This window comes from Chelonoidis abingdonii, chromosome 7, assembly GCF_003597395.2.
Source record: "Chelonoidis abingdonii isolate Lonesome George chromosome 7, CheloAbing_2.0, whole genome shotgun sequence".
Classification (NCBI taxonomy): domain Eukaryota; kingdom Metazoa; phylum Chordata; order Testudines; family Testudinidae; genus Chelonoidis; species Chelonoidis abingdonii.
The window spans coordinates 80,621,229-80,644,757 of record NC_133775.1 but is presented as its reverse complement, the minus strand read 5'-3'; the positions used below and the strand labels follow the sequence as shown (position 1 = coordinate 80,644,757).

General features: G+C 42.2%; 1 protein-coding gene across 5 annotated transcripts in view; it reads left to right on the top strand.

The window, feature by feature from the left end:
- Nucleotides 1–23,529, top strand: part of SPDL1 (spindle apparatus coiled-coil protein 1) — a 66,741-nt gene that overhangs the window by 300 nt on the left and 42,912 nt on the right. For 4 of the 5 annotated variants that reach the window (XM_032803685.2, XM_075068070.1, XM_075068071.1 and 1 more), the window contains exon 2: nt 23,245–23,435. In XM_032803685.2, coding sequence (XP_032659576.1) covers nt 23,277–23,435 — 159 coding nt within the window. In that variant the 5' untranslated portion in view covers nt 23,245–23,276. Of the gene's footprint in view, nt 1–14,874; nt 14,991–23,244; nt 23,436–23,529 lie in introns of those variants that run through there. The other variant, XM_032803684.2, reaches the window with a different exon arrangement.

Below are 23,529 nucleotides of genomic sequence, written 5' to 3'. Positions count from 1 at the left end.
TTAGCTTTCCCGGACTGGGGCGGGTTTGAGTTGTCCCCTTCCCCAGAGAGGCCGGAGCTGGGCACACGGAGCCCCCCTTCCCCGGGTGGGGGTCGGAGCTGACTGTCCTTTCTGTCGTTCTTCACGCTTCCCTCCGCAGAGGCTGATGTGTGGCAGTGGTTGAACCTGCTAGACTCTGCAGTAGACTGAGTTTTGTGTGTGTAGAATCATAGACTTGTCAGGACTGGAAGGAATCTCAGGAGGTATCTAGTCCAACCCCCTGCTCAAAGCCGGATCAGTTCCCAACTAAATCATCCCAGTCAGGGCTTTGTCAAGTCCAGCCTTAAAAATCTCTGTGGATGGAGATTCTACCACCATGGGCGGCAGGTTTGTATAATTTTTGGTGGTGCCCAAGTGAATCCATCCCATCCATAAGACAGACTGGGGAAACCGCCCTGGGCCCGGTTGGGGGCCCCAGTGCTTCAGGGGAATATGGAGGCCAGGGTGGCCTTGGGGATTAGGGTGCCTGGTGCCGACAGCAGCAAGCAATCCTACTCCACCCTACCTCTTTCCACCTCACTCCCACTCCACCTCTTCCCCAAAACCCCTGCCCCTGAGCAATGCCGGGAGCCGGTGAGGTGGAGCGGAGTGGGCTGGGGCCAGGTCACTCTCTGCTGCCAGCGCCAGGCCTCCCCGTTAACTCCCCAGGCTGCCCTGGACCCTGTGACGCCCCTGAAGCACAAGGCAGGAGTAGGCACCACCATGTTGTGTGACCAACACTTGACAAAATTACCAAACTTAGTGACGGACATTGAGGGTGGGGGGTATTATCATTCAACCCATAAAATAGCACATGCTTTGCCATGCTCAAAAAAACCTCAGTAACCTAGCTAATAATAATAATAATAATATAATTCAACTCATGTAATTAATGGAAGGTGTGTATACTGTATATGCGATTAACGAGCAATGAAAATGAGCTTGCTTTGGGATATTTACAAGGCACTTATATCATTTAAACACATTTGATACCTTGTGAATAATATTTCTTGCAAATCACATAAAGAGGGAACGCATTGTCCCCTTTCCTCACCCCACTGCAAAAGCACGGAGTTTATTGCTGGCTGCCCTCGGGCTGCAGAAAACCCTATGGACAAAACATATGGAAAGAAGACGATCAGTTTATACAGAGGGCGGAAGGGGACTCCCATAGTGCATTAATTAACACTTAATAAATACATCAAAAATAAATACATTACAGAGATAAGAACCTGTCATGGCAGACTTTACTTCATGAGAAGCTCCAGAAGGAGTAATGGTAGGGGCAATCCTAGGGAGACCAAAGGGGCTGGTCAAGGGAGCAGACAGAGAACAAGAGTAGAGGTAGAGTCACTGCAGGGTTGACTCAGTCTTCTGCCTCTCCCCAGTGGGTGGAAACACGGATCACTATAGGAGGAAACAATAGAGTGGAATGCCCAGAAGAATGAATAACTTGAGGACAGTTTCCTGAAGAGACCCTTACTCTTGCAGAGCTTTTCTAGCTCCAACATTTACATTTCTATACAGGGTGGTTTGGCCCACAGAAATAAATATCTGCACATCTTCCATGTGTTTTTGGACCAATAGAAAAAACCAGGTACAATTCAAGTGACTTTTAAAATTGCCTGTGAAACCAAGTTAACAAAATAGATGAGCTTATGAACGACCAGAAAATGTACTTCTCAAGTGAAAAAACTATAAATGGACTTCTTTGCAAAGAAATGGTAAGTTTTCTTACAGGAAAAGCCACAAACTGTCTGGAAAGGAAGAGTACATTGAATTACTTGCCTCAGTGAAATTAAATATCCAGAGAATTGGTGTGCCTGTGGCTTCCCCTCCCCATACTGTGGAGGCACAAGCAGGCAGGTCTGCATCTGCAAGCAACTGCCCTGCCTCAGGTGCAGCTCCCATTGGCCATGCTGGCCAATAAATTGGGAGCCTCCTGGCCAATGGGCTGGGGAGGCAAAGGGGGAGATGGTAGGGAGCTCTGAAGCAGGGGAGGCAGTGGGAGAAGGGAGGTTGTCTGACACAAAGAGGGGGCCCTCTGGAGAGGGGTGATGAGGACAGGGGCCGTTGGGGGTCTCTTGGGGGGCAGAGGGTTTTGTGGGTCTCTGTGGGGTGGGGGGAAGTGATGGATGGAGCCAGCTGCAGCCTGGGTCTACTCTGCGGGGGAGGGGAGGGTGTTGCTATAGCCCCTTCAGAAAGCCCCCTCTGAACTGTGTATTTTATGCTAGCCCCGGGGTGCCCATCGCTGCTCCTTTCCCCTGCCTCTGTCTCCATCTCTCTGTCCCCACAACTCCCCGACTGTGTCTGTGTGTGTCTGAGAGTGGCAGATTCCTTGGGGGGAAGAGTGTCTCTGCCTGCAGCTCTCTCCCCTTCACTGCTGTGGAGGCATGGCCAGGCAGCTCTGGCACAGCTCCTTGCAGCTCCCATTGGTTGGGATTCTCGGCCAATGGGCTGGGAGCCGGGTCAGCGCTGGGGCCTCTCCACAGCACGCAGGGACTCTGGGGCTGGGGGGAGCTGCCTATGAGGTGAGAACGCCCCACAGCGTGGCCCCCCCCCCCAAGCATGGTGGAGCTGGGCCCACTTTCATGAATATTGGTGGAGCATGGGCACCACGGGCCCATATAACTCGCCGCCAATGTCCACCACCTTCCTAGGTGACCCATTCCAGTGCATCACCACCTTCCTAGTAAAATAGTTTCTTAATATCCAACCTAGACCTCCTCCACTGCAACTTGAGATCATTGCTTCTTGTTCTGTCATCTGCCACCACTGACAACAGCCAGTGTAACCGGTGACTATCCTAGAAGAACATTCAAGTTGCAAAGTCGAGCCCTCAGAAGTCAGGGAATGACAGGATTCACGTGTCAATTGCAACTCTAATTCAGCCCCCTTGTGCATATTTATTATTACACAGTTTTAGGTACCCACATAAATTTTATAAGAGAGACCCTGGTCTTATTCAGTGCATGGGATGAGAAGTGTTCCCTGAATGAATTATCTTGGTTATTGGATGTGTGACCTTATTTACTGCATATTTGCAATTGTTACTATGACTGCTCAGTGCTACTGAAGTCAGACCTTTGGGTCTTAAGTTGGGTACCCAGAAAATGAGCACACAATTAGTGACCATCTATGAAAAGTTTGGTTTAAGTGATTGTCTAGCAACCAGGGCTTTGGAGCGGAGCCCGGAGCTGGAGTGCAGAGCAGTGGAGCTGCAGGTTTTTGCTCGGAGCTGGAGCACAGAAAAATCTAGACTCCTCCATTTTTTTTTTCCATTTTCAATCCAAAATGAATGATATTTAGCAAGAAAGTCCTAAAGATGCCAAAAAGTTTGATTGTATAACAATTGATGTTAACATCTACTTTACCACTTTATGTAATATGTCACAGTTATTCTCACTTCGCCCAAAATCAAGATTTAATCTACAGATAGAAAATTACAAAGTTTTTTGGAGATATGTTTTATTAAAGAATCAGATAATTATCAGACCTCTGGCAACACTGTAGATTGCTCCCATCCCTGTGCCAAGGTTAGGCGAGTACATACTCGCGTAGATTAGTTAGATCAGTATGTGTTCATACTACTTTTGTGAGGGTTGATCAATGAGACACGCTGAGTGTTGCGATTACGGAAGAGTGTGATATCTTAAATGTTGTGTCTTGTATCACAAACAGCTATATTGAAAAAAAATTTTGTTTATTGATATTGTCAGGGTTCCTTCCCCACTCTGAACTCTAGGGTACAGATGTGAGGACCCGCATGAAAGCCCTCTAAGCTTATTTCTACCAGCTTAGGTTAAAACCTGAACACTGCCACCACCAAGTGATTTAACAAGAAACAGGGAAAGGACCACTTGGGGTTCCTCATCCCCCAAGCTCTTACACCCCCTTTCCTGGAGAGGCTTGAGAATAATATCCTAACCAACTTCTTACAAAGTGATCAAAGACCCAACACCCTGGGTCTTTGGACAATGGAAAAATCAGTCAGGTTCTTAAAAGAAGGATTTTATTAAAAAGAAAATGTAAAATCAGGATGGAAAATAACTTTACAGGGTAATTGGATTCAAAGAGCCCAGAGGAACCCCGTCTAGCCTTAGTTTCAAAGTTACAACAAAACAGGGATAAGCCTCCCTCTGGCAAAGGGAACATTGACAAGTTGAGAAAACAAAGAGAGCCTAATAGGCCTTGCCTGTCTGTTACTTACAAGTTTGAAATATGAGAGATTTGTTCAGAAAGATTTGGAGAACATGGATTGATGTCCGATCCCTCTTAGTCCAACCAAACACCACCAAAAACAAAAAGCACAAACAACCCCCTCCCCCCTGTCTGTTACAGCTATCCCCCTATTCCATTTTGTTTCTTACAGCTGTCCCCATACTCCATTTTGTTTTTGTTCTCCTCCTGTGGCCGCCCCTCCCTGGCTGTTAAGTTGTTTACCAGGGGCCATTTCCCTTCTCAAAGGGATGGCCACTTGTGCTGCGTGCTAAGTGGGACCACTGCCTTGTTCAAAGGGTTGGTCCTGTTATCACCTTGTTAAACCTGGGCTTGGTGTAGGGTAGGCAATGTCCAGAGCTGCAAGACCTAATGTGTTTTTGAGATCGTGGGCATGAGTCATAGGCCTCATGTGCTTTTGAGTCCTGAGGTGTGAACTCACACCTATTGTTCAGGACTCTGCCCAGGCACATCTCTGTGCTCATCTGCAGTTTTTCCCTGTGTCTCCTCCCCTGTGACATAGGGAGCCTATCAGGATTACTGACGGGAAACTGCCCGAGTTTGCCTTTAAAAACGCATTTTTGAAACAAACATCGGAAAGGTTCCTGCATTTCTGCCTGGTCTGATCAGCCAGGGGTTCTGGGGGGTCCTTTCTCCACTCTCATTTTATTTTTGAGCATACCCCTGTTTTTTAAACACCCCCCCCACGAAGAACGAATTGCTGCCTGAGAGATCTCCTGATTATCAAAAAACCGACCGAGGCCCTCCTTGCTCTTCTGATGCTGCTGCTGCTTCTGCCTTTGCTGCTGCCTTGGGGACTGGTAAGAATCCCTCTGTGAAACTTTCTATACTTTTATTTTATTACTTTAGCTGCTGGCTCTGTTTCCCAGCACATAGATGCAAGCTAAGCCTTGGTCTGTGTCTTAAAACCTCTCTTAACTCCACGGCACTTTGCCGCTAAAATAAGTTTGTGCGCCGCTAAGCTCTGCTCTTGTGGGCTTTGCTTCGGACGCACCGGCTTTCAGCCGTATCCATTGCTGCAGCCACACATCCCTTGGCTTCCTTGGAGGCTGCCTTGGGGGCTGTATCCTGGCAACATACCACTCTCGTCCTCTGTGACTTCCCCATAGCATAAGGTGCACCATAGGTTTTGCTTTTTTTTAATAAGTCATAGTTGGCTAAGACTGTAGCGCTTGTAAGTTTCACCTGCCTTGCTATAGTTGCTGTTTTGTTGCTCCGTATAGTTGCTTGTTATATGTTTTGCTTAGAATGTGATTTTGTGTTTTTGCCTAGTCGTTGGTTAGATAGATTTAAAAGCCATTGCCTGGTTGTATTCTGTACCTGTTTGTTACTTGGTATAAGCTGCTTGTCATTTTATATAAATATTGATTAAGTTAGACAATAGATAAGGTTTTTGCTGTGAGATTCGTGTTCCTGCTGTCCCGATCTCTCCTGAACTTTCCGTGTCTGTTTTCCCCTGCTCCAATCTCCCTCTGTGTACTTCTCTGTGTCTCCCTGTGTAACCCTTTGCTGCTTTTTCCCCGATCTGCACTCTCCCCGAACTTCCCGACTCTTGCTGCTTTCCCTCCGCGTCTGCATCACCCTCCGAACTTTCCAAACCCTTTGCTGCTTCTTTCCTCTTTTTTTGGTGTCCGCTTGTTGCTTAAACCTCCCTCTACCCTTCTTTACACTTCTCTGCTGCCTCTGTCCCTGTATCCCCTGTGTTTCGTGCTCCCGCTTCTCCGCTGCCCCTCCGCTACCGAAGATCACCATCCCACTGCTCCGTTTGTCTTCACCCCCTGCCTCCGCAACTCCCTGAAGTGCTCTCTGCTGCTGCACACCTGTTTCTTCCCTCAGCGTCTCCCCATTCTCCACGTGCCTGTTCATCGCTTGCCGTTCAGTCCCTCCCCTCTTGTGCTCCCAGACTCCCTAAAGTGCGCTCCGGCTGCTCTTGTCTTCCTTACGTCCAGCCCCGCAGGTCCTGAGGACTGCTCTGGGCTTCACCCTGCAGGGCTTCAGAGTCTCTCGCGCTTGCAGCTGCACTCGCCTCTCATCAGTTGCACTGATCATTCACTCCCCTCCCACTCCTGTTTCTTGACCCAGCCTTTAGGTACACTCTTGCAGATTATCCTGCATCACAGCCTCACAAATTAAGTCATATATTTCTTTTATACTGTTACATTGCATAATTCACTTATCACCCATATTGTATCATTGCACTGTGACACTTTTTACTGTGTTATAAACACCGCATCTGCAGTGCCTCCACTTTTCTGGATATATTTTGTATTTGCGTTGATGCCATTGTGTTACATGTGTTAAAGCTATTAACCATTAATACATGTTGAGATTGTTGACGATTTAATAGAACTAGTTCCATTTTATATGAAGACCATTACTTTGCATTTTTTTGGTACATTGCTTGCCACACTCCAGCATCTAGAGTTGTTCCTATATAAAGTTGAGTTGCTTATTGACTGTATTGTATCCCATCTGTGGGCTGGAAACCCCACTTACTGTACCGCACTGTTAGAACCCCTACACTGTTCAATAAGAAGAACCCCCCCCATCTGTCTATGTAAACACCCTATACTACTGCGCCAGTCCTCACAGATTTCTTGTTAAATTCCCACCACTTCCTTTTTCCTTTAATAAAGAAATTAATTGGCACCCCACCTGTGTGGTAATTGCTCCCCAAGATCCCATATACCTGCGGGCAGGGACACCCTCAAGATTTGAAAGTATCTTGTCCCCTTATTGGTCCTTAGGGTCAGCTGTCAGCCAGGTTACCTGGGCTTCTTAACCCTTTACAGGTAAAAGGACTTTGGTGCCTTTGGCCAGGAGGGATTTTATAGTATTGTATACTAGAGGGTTCTTACCCTTCCCTTTATAGTTATGACAGATATATTAAGATATCACGAGATATTAACCACTTAAGCTCATTTCTCACATAGATTCCTGTTACCGGTACATTTGTTCATTTGCACATGTTCCCGTATCACTCTGGCGGACTTATTTTATGTTTGTTCAACGATCTTTTGGTAGCGTTGTTTGTCATTTAAAATTTACTGAAAAAGTCGTGTGCAGCAGGCATATAAATATACAGTAAACATTTTTTGCATAAATTAGGAGTGATTTTTGTGATATATCCAGAGTGATTGGAAAATGTCCAACGCAACTTTGGGGATGAATCTTAAGGTCATTTTAAGAAAAAAACATTTCTGTGAACACATGTCCTAAAATTCTTCCTAAAGGAGCTACAGTCCCTTCAAGGAGGTGATGAAAAGTTAACTTCTGATTAAAGTGTTTTTGAAATATTAATATAAAGTAATGAAATTATGTCTGTGTCTTAGTGTTAGTATGTGCTACCATTTTAGATTATCCAAAATTATTTGAACCATAGGTATCCTGAACTGGCAGTTGATCACTTTTATTTCATATTTCAAGAAAGGCTTGTTGTTGACTGCCCCTGGCTACGAGCGGTAATATTATGTTCCATAATAAGTTAATAATTTTTGGTGGTTATTTATTTAAAATGTATGGTTTGAAAGTTGAAAAATAAGTAATAAGTAAAATTGTATTATTCTAAGCAGATTACAATTTTTAAACAGTTTTTTTGGAAACGGTTAATTATACAAAACAAATTGAGTACCATTTTAATGCATGTTTTCGCATCATATTCCAGGGTCGTATCTGTTAAATAGTTGAAGATTTAAAAATATTAAATAAAATTGGCCCAGTCCCCCCAGATCACGATGCCTGTAGTTTAAATAATTTTATTTGAATGATGTTGTATGATAGGACATTGGAAATAAACTTTAATGGGAAAGTGGATTTAAATAACAGGTTCTATCTTGTATAATCTATTCAGGCTGATGAAGCAAAAACATATTTCCAAAAATTTGCTCTCTTTACTAAAAGGACTGTGCTTGCAATTTGAATCCGCTTTCCCATTAAAATTTATTTTCAACCTTGTAATGTATAGCCTCATTACTTCCCAACAGTTAATGTTGTAGAACAGCGACAGCACATACTAATGCTATGGCGCATACCAAATATCATTGATATATCTATATTAAAGCGTTTTTGAGATATTAATTAAAAACTTGGAAAATATTTCTAATATTTTCCCTGCAAAATTTCATAAGAAAAACTAACTTGCAATTTATAAACAAAAATGTATATTAATACTTCATTAAAACTGCCAGAAACATGTTAACATATTAAAATATACTTTCATAATTTTGTGTAAAAAGAAAATGTAATCATTTTTGTCCAGAAAATCCAAAATAAATTTGAAGTACCTTAAGTGGTTAAGATATCACAAGCAGAAATATTAGAAAAAAAAATGTAATGCTTTTGTTCATTCCTTTTTGAAGATCATAAGAAACATTTGGGTGCAGTAGCAGCACAAGAAGATTTGGCCATGGCTTCAACAAAAAAATCAAATCTGCCCCCCCACGATTGTTAGCTGATTTACAGGAAAGGATCTCAATGACGTCTTTACTTTTGAATTTGAAAAGCAAAGAAGAAATCGTCAATGTGGAAGGTGAAAAAGGAAGTGAATGGCGAGCTCAAACCATGTAGCTTCAAGACAAATGAAGCAAGTGCCATGAAAAGTTTGAACCTTTGGTGGCATGTAAAACATAACCATCCTGAAAATTATGCAGCTCTAGTTACAAAAAAAGACCAGGAAGATGAGGCAAAACAGAAAGATCACGCGGCTAAATGACATTTATCTGGCTCTTTGAAAACTCCTGGGGAAAAGATCTTCATCTGAAAAGAAACCCAAAATTGAGCAAACAAAACTTGATTCATATTTGAAGTCCTCCAAGGTTACAGTCACCATGGATGCCAATACTTTCTGTGAAGGGCTGATGGAAAAGGTTTGCTTGAGTTCAACACTGCTCACTATCTTCAGGCTAAAGCACAAAGGATTCCAAAAAATTGTAGGTGAAATGAGTCGGCAGCTTGGCGTTTTGACAGGGCATGATGCAGTTTGTCATTTAGTTGTCAGCACAGCTGAGCCTGGTTGTGAAGAGCTCAAGACAGTTTTGGAGAAGAAATTGTGCTACCTGAAAATGGATGCGGCAACCCATGGAGCAGAAATTTCCTTGAAATCAATGCTCAGTACTATGAAGAAGGAAAAGATAAAGCTGTAGTAAAAACCTTGGACATAATTGACACTGAAGGACGTCACAATTCTTTGTATGTGAAAAGTCAAGAAAAAGCTATTTTAGAAGAATTTGGGATCTGTGAAATGCAAGTGCTGAGCATCTGCATTGACAATGCAACAAACATGACGTGCAGGGGAGGGATATCTCAGTGGTTTGAGCATTGGCCTGCTAAACCCAGGGTTGTGAGTTCAGTCCTTGAGGAGGCTACTTAGGGATCTGGGGCAAAATCAGTAGTTGGTCCTGCTAGTGAAGGGAGGGGGCTGGACTCAATGACCTTTCAAGGTCCCTTCCAGTTCTGGGAGATAGGATATCTCCATTAATTAATTTATTTTATTTATGATGTGTGCCGTCAAAAATTTCAGCGAGGACAATGAAACCATTTCTACCTCCTGAGAACAGAGATGTGGACAGAACTGAAGCTGTTTTGCCTGATGAAGAAACTAAAGGAGTGGATGAAATTGAACTCAACATGGATGCTTTTGTGCAGTGGGTTAATGACCTAACGTCATACTTCCAACATGGCTTCATGAAGATGAGTCAAAAGTCCAACTGATGAGGCGTGGCATTGCCAACTGAAGAGTGTGAATCTGGGATGGACTGAACAAAGAACATGTGGAGTAATTTCTGGCAAAAATTTGTCAAGTCGTTGTCAAACTACGAGCCCCAAGTATTTAAAGTGTTTGTTTGATCTACATGGGGTAAATAAATCATTGGATACTGTGACTTGCTGGGGTTCAACGTTTGCGATGATTGATCGGCTTCTTGTTTCACAATCTTACTGTGAACAAGTGGCTGCTGCTGGAACAAGAGAACTCAAGTTAACAAAAGCTGAATGGGATGAAGTGAAGAACTTGTGAGATCTCTTGGCAAACCCAAACTAAACAACAATGAATCTTCACGTTGTCGATGTTTTAATGAAGGAATGGCGAAAACTGTCAAAATTCTTGCAAGAAAATGGACAAATTGCAGAAGGAATTCTATCCTCCATGCAGGAACATGAAGAGAAGGTTTTTAACGTATTCATTTCCTTGCTGGAGTTTGTTGACCCAGGGTATCGGATTCTTCTTACCTCAAGGGAAATACCAAAGGCAAAGGAAGGGCTTCTTGATATTGCGCGACGACTCAAAAACAAAATCTATTGCTACATTTGAACTTGGCGAAAGAGGTTGAAGAAAATGAAGCACGAGAAAAGGAGTCATCAACAATCGAATTTGCGGTTTCGGAAAGTTCACATCCTTCAGAAACAAGAGGCTGTTCTCAAACTTCCATCTCCACTCTGAACTTGTTCGAGGTCCATCCCTGAGACATCTTCAGCCATCACAGGAAAATGGAGATAATTTAAGCACCAATTCTTCAGAAGATGACTCCTTCGAAAAGGAATTGGATAATCAAGAAAGACATCAATGAGTTTCTGAGATTCATAATTGTAATGAAGCGTTATTTGAGAGAAACTTTCGAGAAGATTGTGAGGGGATGGAGTATATTGGTAGGCTAAAAGTTAAGTCTGTTTTTTGAGGCCATTCACAGCTACCAACACCGCATTCAGGCTGCCTGTAGAATTGCTTCGAGCATGCCAACAACTCAAGCTAATGTAGAGCGACTGTTTTTGGCTTTAAAGTTAGTTGTAAATGATTTGCGGCAGGCTATGAAAGACGACTTGATTGCTGCAATAATTTTTTACAGAATGAATTATGAATTCTAGTTTGTATCATTGACATTTAAATTGTTTTAAAAGTCTGAACAAAAATGTTTTTTTTTCAAAATTACAGTATGCACTTTTTTATTTAGTCAAAAATTAATCTGAGTCGGAGCAGAGCTGGAGCAGTCACTATTGGTGCCGGAGCGGAGCTGGAGTGGGGCAATTCAAAAATTTGATTGCTCCAGATTCCTGCTAGCAACATGAAGGAACTTAGTGGCAAAAGGCAGGGATAGAATCCAATTCTGTGGACAACATTCAACTACTTTAGCCATGTGATTATCCTTTCTTTTCCAGTAGTCTCATGCTTCATTCACTCTGTCTTCTAGCTGTTGCAAGAAACAAAACAGACAACAGCCTCCTGTGAAGTTGAGGCCTTTGCAACCTTAATAATGTTCTTTTAATGTATTTTTTGTGTACTTTCCTGATATGTTAAAAAAGCAAATGGGGGGGGGGCACTAGGGGGGAGAACAGATTCCTTCTTGTGGTATCATACCCAACATTTAACCTCTTCGTGGACCCGCACAGAGAGGAATGGGACACCTTGACTGTAGTTTTTGTAGATGTTTGCTGACAGCAGAGGTGTGGTAAAGACTTGAAAGTCTTGAGTTCTATTCCAAATTCTGGAAGGGAGCATGCCCTAGTGGATACATTTTTCTGTCCATTTCCCCAAGCTTGACCACATCTGCCCCATCCCAGTCCTATCTCTATCCCACTACTGGCTCCTTGTCCTAATCTCTGCTCTGTAGCCTTCTGTTTCCAGTTCCAGTTTCCTTGCTTAGTAAGTCCTAGGTTCACCTTTCCATATTCCCTGTCTTATTCTTCTTGTCCAGCCATTCCCAATTCACTCCCCTACCTCCTGATGTTTCTTGCGTGCCCGCATTCCTTGTCCCCACTAGCTTCCAATCTCCCTTTCCAGACTTCTCATCTTGTGTGTTCTTGCATTCCCCAGCTCCTTGACCCAGTCTCTTTACTCAACTAGTCATAGTTCACTCCCTGCACCCTGGATCATTGTGAGATCTGTCTCCCCTTTCCTCTCCCTCTGGCTCTGCATCTATTCTCAGTTCTCTCCACCCACCAGCTCCCTGTGTTGCATCACCTTCCTTCCCTGGGTCCCAGACCTAGTTTACTGTCAGCTCCTTGTCCCAACATACTCCTGCCCCGCACCCCATGCACTGGAATCTAATGGCTTTCTCCTCCACATTGCCTGGGTGGGAGTGGTCAGAGACCATAGGAGAAACACTCTCTGCTGTCAGCTCTAATGCCCAGCCAAGAGCAGCTACTGAGTGCTTGTAGTGCGAGGCTGGAGGGAGCATAATCAGTCAGTGTGTGGGCATGGCATCTATGCAGTTTTGTCATTTGCTGGAGCTATGAGGGAATGGAGTACGCTCTGTGGGTTTGGTGTATGTGCCGTCTGGTCATGTGTAGATACTCTTGTGGGGATGGTATGTGCTCATAGAGGATGCAGTCTTCAGAGATCTTAACTGTTACATTCCAGCAAATGTCCATTGAGTGTGTGTGTGAGCCGCCATTTTTTTTCAAAGGCTTCCAACTTGATGAAATTTGGCTGGATTTTCATGGCAGTGACAAAAGGTGCATCTCTAACACATGGGTCACCCCCTTCCTAATTTCAATTCCCTATTCCAAAGCATGATGAGAGAGTTTTTTCCAAAGAAAAGAACCAAAGAAATTTTTTAACATGTAAAAAGTTGTTTTCATTAGCCTTGTTCTCAGAAATGCTTGAATTATTCTGATTAAAGCGTTCAATAGAAAAGGGGGAGGGGGAACAGCCTGAGGTAGATACATAAAGTGGAAAAGTTCAGCCTGAAGAGTTAAAGTTTGTAAAGTTATAAGCAATTGAAAACAGGATCTTATTGTGAGGAGTGTTAAGCAAATATAGTAATAGATGGTGCTACCAGCTCTGTGTAGAATATCCCCTTCCTTAGCCTTGCACACTCTCCACTCCCCCAGCCCCTCTTTCCTCCCACAGTGCAAATGTAGACTGGTGCAGGTGTTTCTCCATGTGGCTGACACTTGCTTTGAGAGAGGTTAAAAGTTGGGTAACTTCTGCAGTGGTTCTCAACCAGGGATATGCATACCCATGGGGGTATGGAGAGGTCTTCCAGGGCAGGGGTTCTCAACCTTTTTCTTTGAGGCCTCCCCAAAATGCTATAAAAAGTCCTTGGCCCACCTGTGCCTATAAAAGCCAGGGCTGTCGTTAAGGGGGTAGCAAGCAGGGCAATTGCCTGGGGCCCCACGAAGCTAAGTGGCTCAGGCTTCGGCTTCAGCCCTAGTTGGTGGGGCTCAGGGGCCCCAGGCTTCAGCCTTGCAAGGCTTCGGCCTTCTGGGCCCCAGTGAGTCTAATGCCAGCCTTGCTTAGAATCCTGCTTGCAGCCCCCTGGGGGGGCCCGGACCCCGGTTTGAGAACTGCTGTTCTAGGGGAGTACATCAACTCATCTAGATATTTGCCTAGTTTTACAACAGGCTACATAAAAAGCATTAGCGAAGTCAGTACAAACTAAAATGTCATACAGACAGTGACTTGTTTATACTGCTCTGTTTACTGCTATATGCTGAAATGTAAGTACAATATTTATATTCCAATTAGAAAAATTAATTCATGAGACTGTAAGCACTCTTTCAATAATAGTATGCTTGACACCCTTGTGTTTTGTCTAATTTTGTAAGCAAGTAGTTTTTAAGGGAGGTGAAACTTGAGGTAATCTTTCATTATGTTTTCAAAGAAGTGTTACTTCAGATAAGTAAGTTTGCCAAACTTTGCGTAGTTTCTAAGAGCCTGTGAATGGGCTTGGGCTGCAGATTTCTTTCCACAGAGCTCAAAAAAGCCAGTGAAGCATGGGGAGGTGAAGGGGTGGTGGGAGAGAGCACAATGTGATGTCATACATTGTCAGTTTTTGGTCTAAAAATGAGTTCAGTCCTTGTAGCTGTGAAAATAGATGCACTGCTTCCTTCCAGAAACTGCAGATAGAACTGCAACTCAGCTGCTGATCAGAGCTCTGCCAAGTAGCTGCTAAATGAAATTAAGAAGAACCTGGTTGCTTTTGTTACTCTGAACCTTTTGGCCTGTATCTATTAGCTAACTATAAAAGTATTTTAACATGACCTTGAGTAGTTTAGTTAACCTGATGGGTTAAATATGACTTAGTTTAGACAGCGACCTTAATGTGTAACATTTTGTCAGCGGATCATGGGTAAAAAGCTCCTGGAACCATTGATGCCAGCTAAGTGATAAACATGCAGGTCACTGCCTGTGCTGTTCTAACCCCCCCAGTAGCAGCAAAATGTCACAGTTCTCCCTCTTCCCAGCAGTGAATGTTATTGCAATTGAGCTTTTCATGAAGATGTTGCCCCTGAAATATTTTAGAATCTGCTCTTCCCTCCCTCTTAATTTTCTTTGGGGTCTACTGGGTTTTGTTTGCTGGTTATCCTTTAAGAGCCTCAGAGAGAGGGAGTTAAGGGAGGGGAAGTGTATAGGAGTCAGGTTGAAATTTGCAGATTGGTTGTGTCGGGAGTAAAGCAGAGCCTGGGATGTAGCTTCCTGGTGTGTTGTGTGGTTGTGGTGTGTGTGTTTTTTTTTTTTTAACTGACTTGTGCTGGTTACAGAGAATCTCTATCCCTTGGCAGCCTTGTGTGGTTTTCTTGACCCTGTACTAGCTGACAGCTGCCTCAAATGGGATTTGAATGGAATTTGCATTTCCATGGGGTCTCAATCTGATTTGCATTTTCAAAAGACCTTAAAGGAGTGTGAAGAATAGTCTGATATAACCAGCCTCAGCTCTGGGCAGAAACTTTGTTCGTATAACTTAAATAAAAGTTGTACACTGAGGATAAAATCTGAATAGTTTAATGGACTCGTCAAGGTGAGTTGGAAATGTTTTTTCTCAAAAATTTCTAACAAAACAGACTTTTTGATTAAAGCAGGGTAAGAATGTATTTCTGGGGTAATTTCAAATTGACTTTGTATTGTCTTTTTTTCTTTATAAATTCACACTACAAGCTGTTAGTCATAGTTCATTTACTAACATTGAACAAGAATTGGGGAAAAATGATCCTATGCAAGAGTATAAAATGTGGTCTGTTATTGGCACAATATCAGTGCTGCTTATCAGTAGAGACCACCTATATTCCTAGTTAGTCCTAGTAGCCTTCTTTTATGAGTCGTGAAGAATCTACAGTTTTAACTTCCAGGGAAATATAATCTAAAAATCTTATGTTTTAGAGTCCTCTTTGTCTGTGGCCAGATGTAGAGATTATAAATGCCAAATTTGGTGACAAAACACATGTTGAGATGATATGCTGATCATAACGGAAAAGATACGGAGTCCTGGATTCTGATTCCTAATTCTGCCCACACTCACTGTGGTAATCTAATTTCTCTACCTCAATTTTTGTGCTCTAAAATGGTATTTATTTCAAAGGGGGATCTGTGGCTTAAGTAGGTACTTATATGAAGAAGAAAAAGGCAAGAAGAAAGGGATGTAGTAAAATGGAAAGGCACCTAATTTCAACCTAATACAAGAAAACATTTTTTAATACAAAACTTGTAGAACTTGCTGCCACCAGATTGAGACCAGCATCTTGGTAGAATGCAAAAGGAATGACGTTTATCAACAGCAATGCCATCAGTTAAATTAGGTGTTTAAAAATAATTGTTTAGAGCAGTGGTTCTCAACCAGGGGTATGTGTACCAGTGGAGTATGCAGAGGTCTTCTAGGGCAGAGGTGGGCAAACTGTGGCCCGCGGGACCGTCCTGCCTGGCCCTTGAGCTCCCAGCCGGGGAGACTAGTCCCTTCCCTGCTGTCCCTCCTACCTCGCAGCCGTACCGCTGTGCGGGCAGCACTCTGGGTGGCAGGGTTGCACGCTCCTGACGAGCAGCACAGCAGCGTGTCTGGGTCTGGCCAGGTGCTGTGGCTGCCAGAAATGCTGCCCTGAGTGGCATAGTAAAGGGGGTTGGATAAGGGGTGGAGGGTTCTGGGGGGCAGTCAGGGGACAAGGGGCGGTTGGATGGGGGACGGGGAGAGGGTTGGATAAGCGTAGGAGTCCTAGGGCTGGGGAGGCTGTCGGGGGCAGGGGTGTGGATAGGGGATGGGGAACGGGAGGGGAGGTTGGGTAGGAGTAGGATCCTGGGGGGGTCTGTCAAGGGGTGGGGGTGTGGATAGGGGTCAGAGCAGTCAGGGGACTGGGAGCAGGGGGGTTGGATAGGGAGTGGGGTCCTGGGAGGGGGCAGTTAGGGAACAAGGAGCAGATGGCTCCTTGGATGGGTAGGGAGTTCTCAGGCGGGCAGGAAGTGGCAGGGGTTGGATGGGGATGGGGGCCAGGCTGTTTGGGGAGGCATGGCCTTCCTTACCTGGCTCTCCATACAATTTTGCAACCCCAGTGTGGCCCTTGGGCCAGAAAGTTTGCCCACCCCTGTTCTAGGGGGTACATCAACTCATCTAGATATTTGCCTAGTTTTACAGCAAGCTACATGAAAAGCACTAGTGAAGTCACTAGAAACTAAAATTTCGTACAGACAATGACTTGTTTATTCTGCTCTACATACTAATGCTGAAATGTAAATACAATATTTTTATTGTATTGATTTATTTTATAATTATATGGTACAAATGAGAAAGTAAGCCATGACACTTGTGGTTTTTATGTCTTTTTTTTTTTTTTTTATAAGCAAGTAGTATTTAAGTGAATTGATGGTACGCAAGACAAATCAGACTCCTGAAAGGGATACAGTAGTCCAGAAAAGTTGAAAGCCACTAGTTTAGAGGGACAAAAACCTCAGCAGAGACTGGCTTATGGTCTGAGGACACTGATATAGGCATTAGGAAGAAACTTGGGCTATATACAGATAGATTATTCCATAACAGTCAACTGAAATTTTTCACAATGCCTATACAAAGCTTTGGTACTGACCACTCTAAAGAACAGGATACTGGACTAGATAAACTCAGTGATCAGAGTTTGCAATTGCTATATTTCCAGGTGTTTGTGGAGAGGGCCTAACAGTGGCTGGTATGTAGTTCAGGAAAGTGATGAGGGTTTGCTTGGGAGCCAGATTTTGATATGGCTGGTGGTGTGTGTGTGTGTGTGTGTGTGTGTAGTGGTGAGGAGCAGCTGTAAGTCTCTATTAGGGTTTTAATGTCTTATTACAAAATGGTCTGACGACCAGAATACTTGTGTTTTTTGTGGTACAAGATGTATAAAAACAAATGGCTTTTCATTTGTAAGCTTAAGTCAACTGTTAGTAGTTAATTCTTGGTATGTCAACTTGTGATGCTCTTCCAAATGATTATGTTGTACTTAATCTGTTACCATTTAGCCATATGTTTCTCTTATCAGGTTAGCCTATGTTTTCAAAAGCAATTAAGAATAAGCCTCAGACTCAGTAGATAAGTAGACTAAATACATGAACCCTTTTAGAAATAATTCCAATTTGTTCTCATTCACTCTGCTCCAACTGTTCATACCACTCCACCATACCATAAATGTTTATACAGTATTTAGCAGCACCAAGTAGAGTAAAATAGACTCGGTACCTGATACCACATATGCACGTAAATAACTTCAATAGAAACAGTGGAACTACTTGCATGCGTAAGTGTTGGTAGAATTAGGATCTAGGATTAAGCTTTTGTCTCAGATTGTTAGTTCAGTCTTCAACACTGAGAAGTCTGTAGTTTTTAAGTGGCATCATGCAAAAGTATAAAGAATTGAAGGTCTTGAATAACCTAGCTGAAACATTTTAGTTACAAAATGAACTGTGCCCAAAAGGTATTAATTTGGACTGTTTCTTCAGGAATGAACCATTGATGGTGATCTCTCTATTTTAAACATATTGGGCTAGATAAGTACCTCTACAGGGTATTTAAATACCCTATGATTTGAATAATCTGAATTGAATGCCAAAATAGTAAAGAAGCAAAAAACTAGTGTGGGGAAGAGCAAAGGCATACTGAAATATGTGATGGATGTCTTCATATGTAGTTGAACTCTATCTCTTGGACTCTCTCCAGATTGCTGTGAGGGAACCAGCTACTAGATCCCATGTGTTTTAGGCTTCTAGAGGCTGAATGGAGTCCACGTGTAGAACTTACCTGGGGGTCCCTGGCCATACTTTCAGGATGCAGGTCTTCTGTCTAGCACCCATACTTGACAGTTGAGACCCCAAGATCTAACTGCCTAGTCCCTGCTTACTCTCCCCTCCCCAATAGCTTAAACACACTCTCTTTCAGAACTCTAGTCATGTGGGCATTCTGAGTCCACAAAAAACTCTTCAAGGACAAGTGATAGGTTTAACACAACTTATACACAGACTTTGAACAAGATTCTTAGCCATTGTTGGTCTTTATTTAACTGCACAAGAACTATGGTGGTCTATACAAAATGAAACTCCATACATATTTCCCTGCCTCAGTTTCCTCATCACTCCTGAGCTTTCTTTGGGCTAGGGTCAGTTTTCTAACGTTGTCCAGTGTCCTTCTGCAGTACATTACTTGTCCTTCTAACCATGGAGCCTCTCATCTGCTTCCTCCTCAGTCAGCTTGCTTTGACGTTTATTGATCCTGATGCTAAACTGGATCCACTGTTGTGGTTTTTTTTGTTTTGTTTTGTTTTTTTCCTAAGCCAAAACTCTTCTATTCCTCTCCTTCCCAGAACTTCCTATGGTTCTGAGTCTTCTCTGACTGTGTTTCTAGCAGGGATGGGTTCCTAGCTGCATGCTGTCGAACATTTGTATCAATAACCTGAAGAAAAAAGTAATCAGTTTCTGTCACCGGTAAACTAAGGGTGTGATAAATTGTGCTGTATCAGTGACCAGTCCCCTTAGCTGTTAGGATCTCTTGGTAAGCTTGGTGCAAACTAACAATATGCATTTTAATATGGCTGAAGAAAAATGTTCACATCCAAGAACAAAGAGATTCTGTAGTCACACAATGGGGAACTATCCTGGGAAGCTGTGACTGAAAAAGGATTGGCAGGTTTTTGTTGTGATGTACTTCACGCTAATAAACACACCAGGGTGCAGAAGCAAAGTTTTTGAGATCTCAAAGCGGTGCAAGGAGACTGATGCCTCAAATCAAGCACACCTAAAACAAGCAGCTTTTCTCTTTTATACCCGAGTTGTTTACTGCAAAACCTGCTAACTAGCTCATCCCCCGTTCCCTCCTCTCTCTCTCCCATCCAGCTGTAGACATATACATTTTATCTAAAAGCGGCCTTGAGTTCATTTCAGCCTAACTCCAGTCTATTACAACAAATCACTGGCTGCTGACACTACACTTTTGCAGCTGTTAACACATTAGGTTACACTAGGTTACACAAAATGTTTAACATGGAGGAACATTGGTTCATTGAGGCCTGAGCAGGAGGGCTTTATCGACACTCGTGGTCTTCCATTCTCCCGAGTTACCTAGATTTATACCTACTGACACCAACATTTTGATCAGCTGAACATGAACTCCCAGTACAATGCTGTGGCAAAAAGGCCTAATGTGATCCTTGAAGATATAAAGAGGGGAATCTCAAATTAGGAGTGGGGAGATGATTTTACCTTTGCATTTGGCACCAGTGACACCACTGCTGGAATAAAGTATCCAGTTCTGGCATCCACAGTTCAAGGAGGATGTTGATAAATTGGATAGGGAGAAGAACCATGTGAATACTGAAAAAATTAGAAAACATTACTTTAAATATAGTGACACTCAAGGAGCTCAGTCTGTTTTGCTTAACAAAGAGAAGGTTAAAGGGGTGACCTGGTCAATCTGTAAATACCTAGATGGGGGACAGATATTTAATAATGAGCTCTCCCGTCTAGCAGACAAAGGTGTAGAAGTAGAAGCTTGAGAAATTCAAACTGGAAATATGTATAAAATTTTAAGTAATCAACAGTAGGAGCAACTTACCCAAGGTCGTGGTGTTCTCTCCATCTCTGGTAATTTTTTTTTTTAAATCAAGATTGGTCCTTTTTCTAAAAGATTTTCCTGTTTCTACTAGAGTTATTACAGGGAAGTTCTAGGGCCTCTGTTGTAACAGAGATCATACTAGATGGTCACCATGGTCATTCCCTCTGATCTTGAAATCTATGAAAACCCACCTAGTGGTTTTATTTATTCCCTTCCTTCCCGTTCACCGCCCCCCCCCCCCCAAATGCTAGCATCAGCACCTTGGGGTCTTTGTTCTGTATTTGAATATTATTTCAACTCCAGACACCAGCACCATATTGAGGGGTTGGGGAAAACTTGTTCTCCCAATTTCTCAAGTAATATCTTCAGTCCCTGTGTGTCTCTAATTCAGACTCTCTTCCTGGTGTGTGGAAAGAGGGCCAAGACTATAACAGGGTTCAAAAAAGAACTGAATAATTCATGGAGGATGGGGCATCAATGGCTATGAGACACAATTAGCAGAGACTGTGTCCCTAGCTTCTGTTTGCCAGAAGCTGGGAATGGGTGATGGGATGGATCACTTGATGATTACCTGTTCTGCTTATTCCTTTTGGGAACCAGGCATTGGCCACTGTCGGAAGACAGTATCCTGGGCTAAATGGACTTTTGGTTTGCCTCTTTCTAGAAAATTTCTGCCTATAGCATCTAATCTGCTAAATGCAGAAATTTTTGGTTGATGTTCTATGGCTTGTATTAGGTCAGGTGAAGTTATCATAACGGTCCCTTCTGGCCTTAAAATATGATTGTGGGATTTAATATTCCAGTATCATCTAAAGTTAGAACAGTTTGATCCCAGGCTGAGTTTATGTGACTAAGTTAATATTCATTTATAGAAATCATAATTGAGAGATAATTATGCAACCTTATTGTGCCATTTTAGTTAGCTTTCAGAGGAAAAACACTTCTAACATAAAATGCCCTGAAACTAGCAGTTAATCTGGTAGCAGTGTCGTTCTCAATACTATTTCTTGCCCTGTCTGTTATGACTTTTGGTCTCTACACTAACTGGATGGTATGCACAGTAGGAAACACTGTAGATAGACTAAATGAAATTTGGCATGATTTGCAGTATCTCATATTAACAGCATTACTTGGCTCTTAGTTTGTATGCCTTTCTCTTCTATCTTACAAAACAAAGCCACTGAATAATAGACATAAGTATTAACCCAGATACTCTTCTCTGGCCTTCACAGACAGTATTTGTGCTGAGCTATGAGGTGTTCACTCAAACCAGTCTACTTGTTGAAAAAAAATGAAGTAAACTCAAAGATTGAGTTTCTTTAGTTGGACTTTGACATTCCTACTATAATTTGTTTAACAGAATATTAGAAAAGGCTTGCACTTCCGTGCTTAACTAAAAACTATAATATTCAAAATGTAAACTTGCTACTAGGCACATGTTTGTCGCTAACATGTCAGAAAAATTAAATGTAATAAAAGCATGGCAAAAGTTGATGCTGGAAAACTGATTTAAGGTAATGGACTCATGGAATGGAAACAACAATATGTACAGAGTAACTTTTTTAGTTTGACTTAAAAAACTTTTGCTGTTATCTGAATTTATTATGCAGATGAAAGTTGAACACCTCCAAAGGTTAGGGGGGTTGGGTTTGTACCATGCCTGTACAAGATGAAACATGGTTATAACTAGGGCGGTCAAACAATTAAAAATAATTATGATTAATTGTGAGATTAAAATAAATTTAAGATTAAAAATAGCATTATCATCTATTTAAATATTTTGGATGTTTGTTTTCAAATATATTGATTTCAGTTAAACACAGAATACGAAGTGTACAGTGCTCACTGATATTTTTATTAAATATTTGCATTGTAAAAATAATATTTTTCAATTCACCTCATACAAGTACTGTAATGCACTCTTTATTGTGAAAGTGCAATTTACATATATAGAATTTTTTCTTTTTACATAACTGCACTCACACAAAAAATGGGAAACTTTAGAGCCTACAAATCCACTCAGTACTATTTCGCTAAGATTGTTTACATTTGCGGGAAATAATGCCTGCTTCTTACTTATAACATCTCCTGAAAACGAGAACAGGCATTCGCGTGGCACGGTTGTAGCTGGCGTTGCAAGGTATTTACGTACCAGATATGCTAAACATTTGTATGTCCCTTCATGCTTGAATCACCATTTCAAAGGATGTGCTTCCTTGCTGATGGGTTCTGCTTGATAACGATCCAAAGCAGTGTGGCTGATGCATGTTGGTTTTCATCATCTGAGTCAGATGCTACCAAAAGAAAGTTGATTTTCTTTTTTGATGGATTGGGTTCTATAGTTTCCAAATCGGAGTGTTGATCTTTTAAGACTTCTGACAGTATGTTCCACACCTCATACCGCTCAGATTTTGAAAGGCACTTCAGGTTCTTAAAGCTACAGGACTCGCCCCAAGGTTTCTATAGAAATCTCACATTGGTACCTTCTTTGTGTTTTTTGTCAAATCTGCAGTGAAAGTGTTTTTAAATCGAATGTGTGCTGGGTCGTCATCCAAGACTACCATAACATGAAATATATGGTGCAGTGTGGGTAAAACCACAGAGAAGAGGCATAAAGTTCTCCCCTAAGGAGTTCAGTTACAAGTTTAATAAACACACACTTTTTTAATGAGTGTCATCAGCAATGTAATTGTGGAATCTTCATTTGTTGGTTGAAGACTAGAAAATAGTTTGTATTCATACCCAAGGTGGAAGAAGAGGCATTAGCAAACTTGTCTGCTTAAAAATTGTCTGATCTCTTACCAGAATTTTTTTAATAAGTGGCTGCTCCTGAACAGCAATAAGCTGGAAAGCCTGCTTTCTAGTTCCCAGTTCATGTTGGCTGCACAACTTCTGCACCTAAAGATTTAGCTTTTTTTTAATCTTTAACTGATTAAATAGTTTTGCCAGCTTTTAAGTAGCAGTTGCAGAGTATTGTCACTGCATTTTATTTTACTTGAGGCTGGCTGTCCCAGTGTTACAAAGTGGAAATGTTTATCTTGGTTTTTACTTTCCTAAATGAGCAGTGTCAGTTCTTAATTTTATTCTTCAAAAGGCACGACACCAAGGCAACGCATCATACTTCCATGTTGAAAAGGAATTTTAGACAGAAACTAGGTTTTTGTATTGAGCTTTGTTTTTATGTTAACTCTAAATTTGTTTGCTCATCTTATATGTGCAGACTTCCAAAAGAAGCTGGAGGGAGAAAATAAAATGGAGATAGAAGCAGTTTCTAATCTTCGTCGCCAACTGAAGGAAGCAGAAGATGAGCGGAGAAAGGCAGCACAATATGGCTTGCATATACTGGAGCAACAAAATGAGATGCAGAATCAGTTAGATCAGCTACGGAGTGAACTGAGCACCAAAACTGAGGTGAACTTTCATGTTGGATTTGGCAGAATATTTTTATTTTTTGTAATTTCAATATCATTTTTAACACTTTTGTTTATGATTTTAAACTACATTC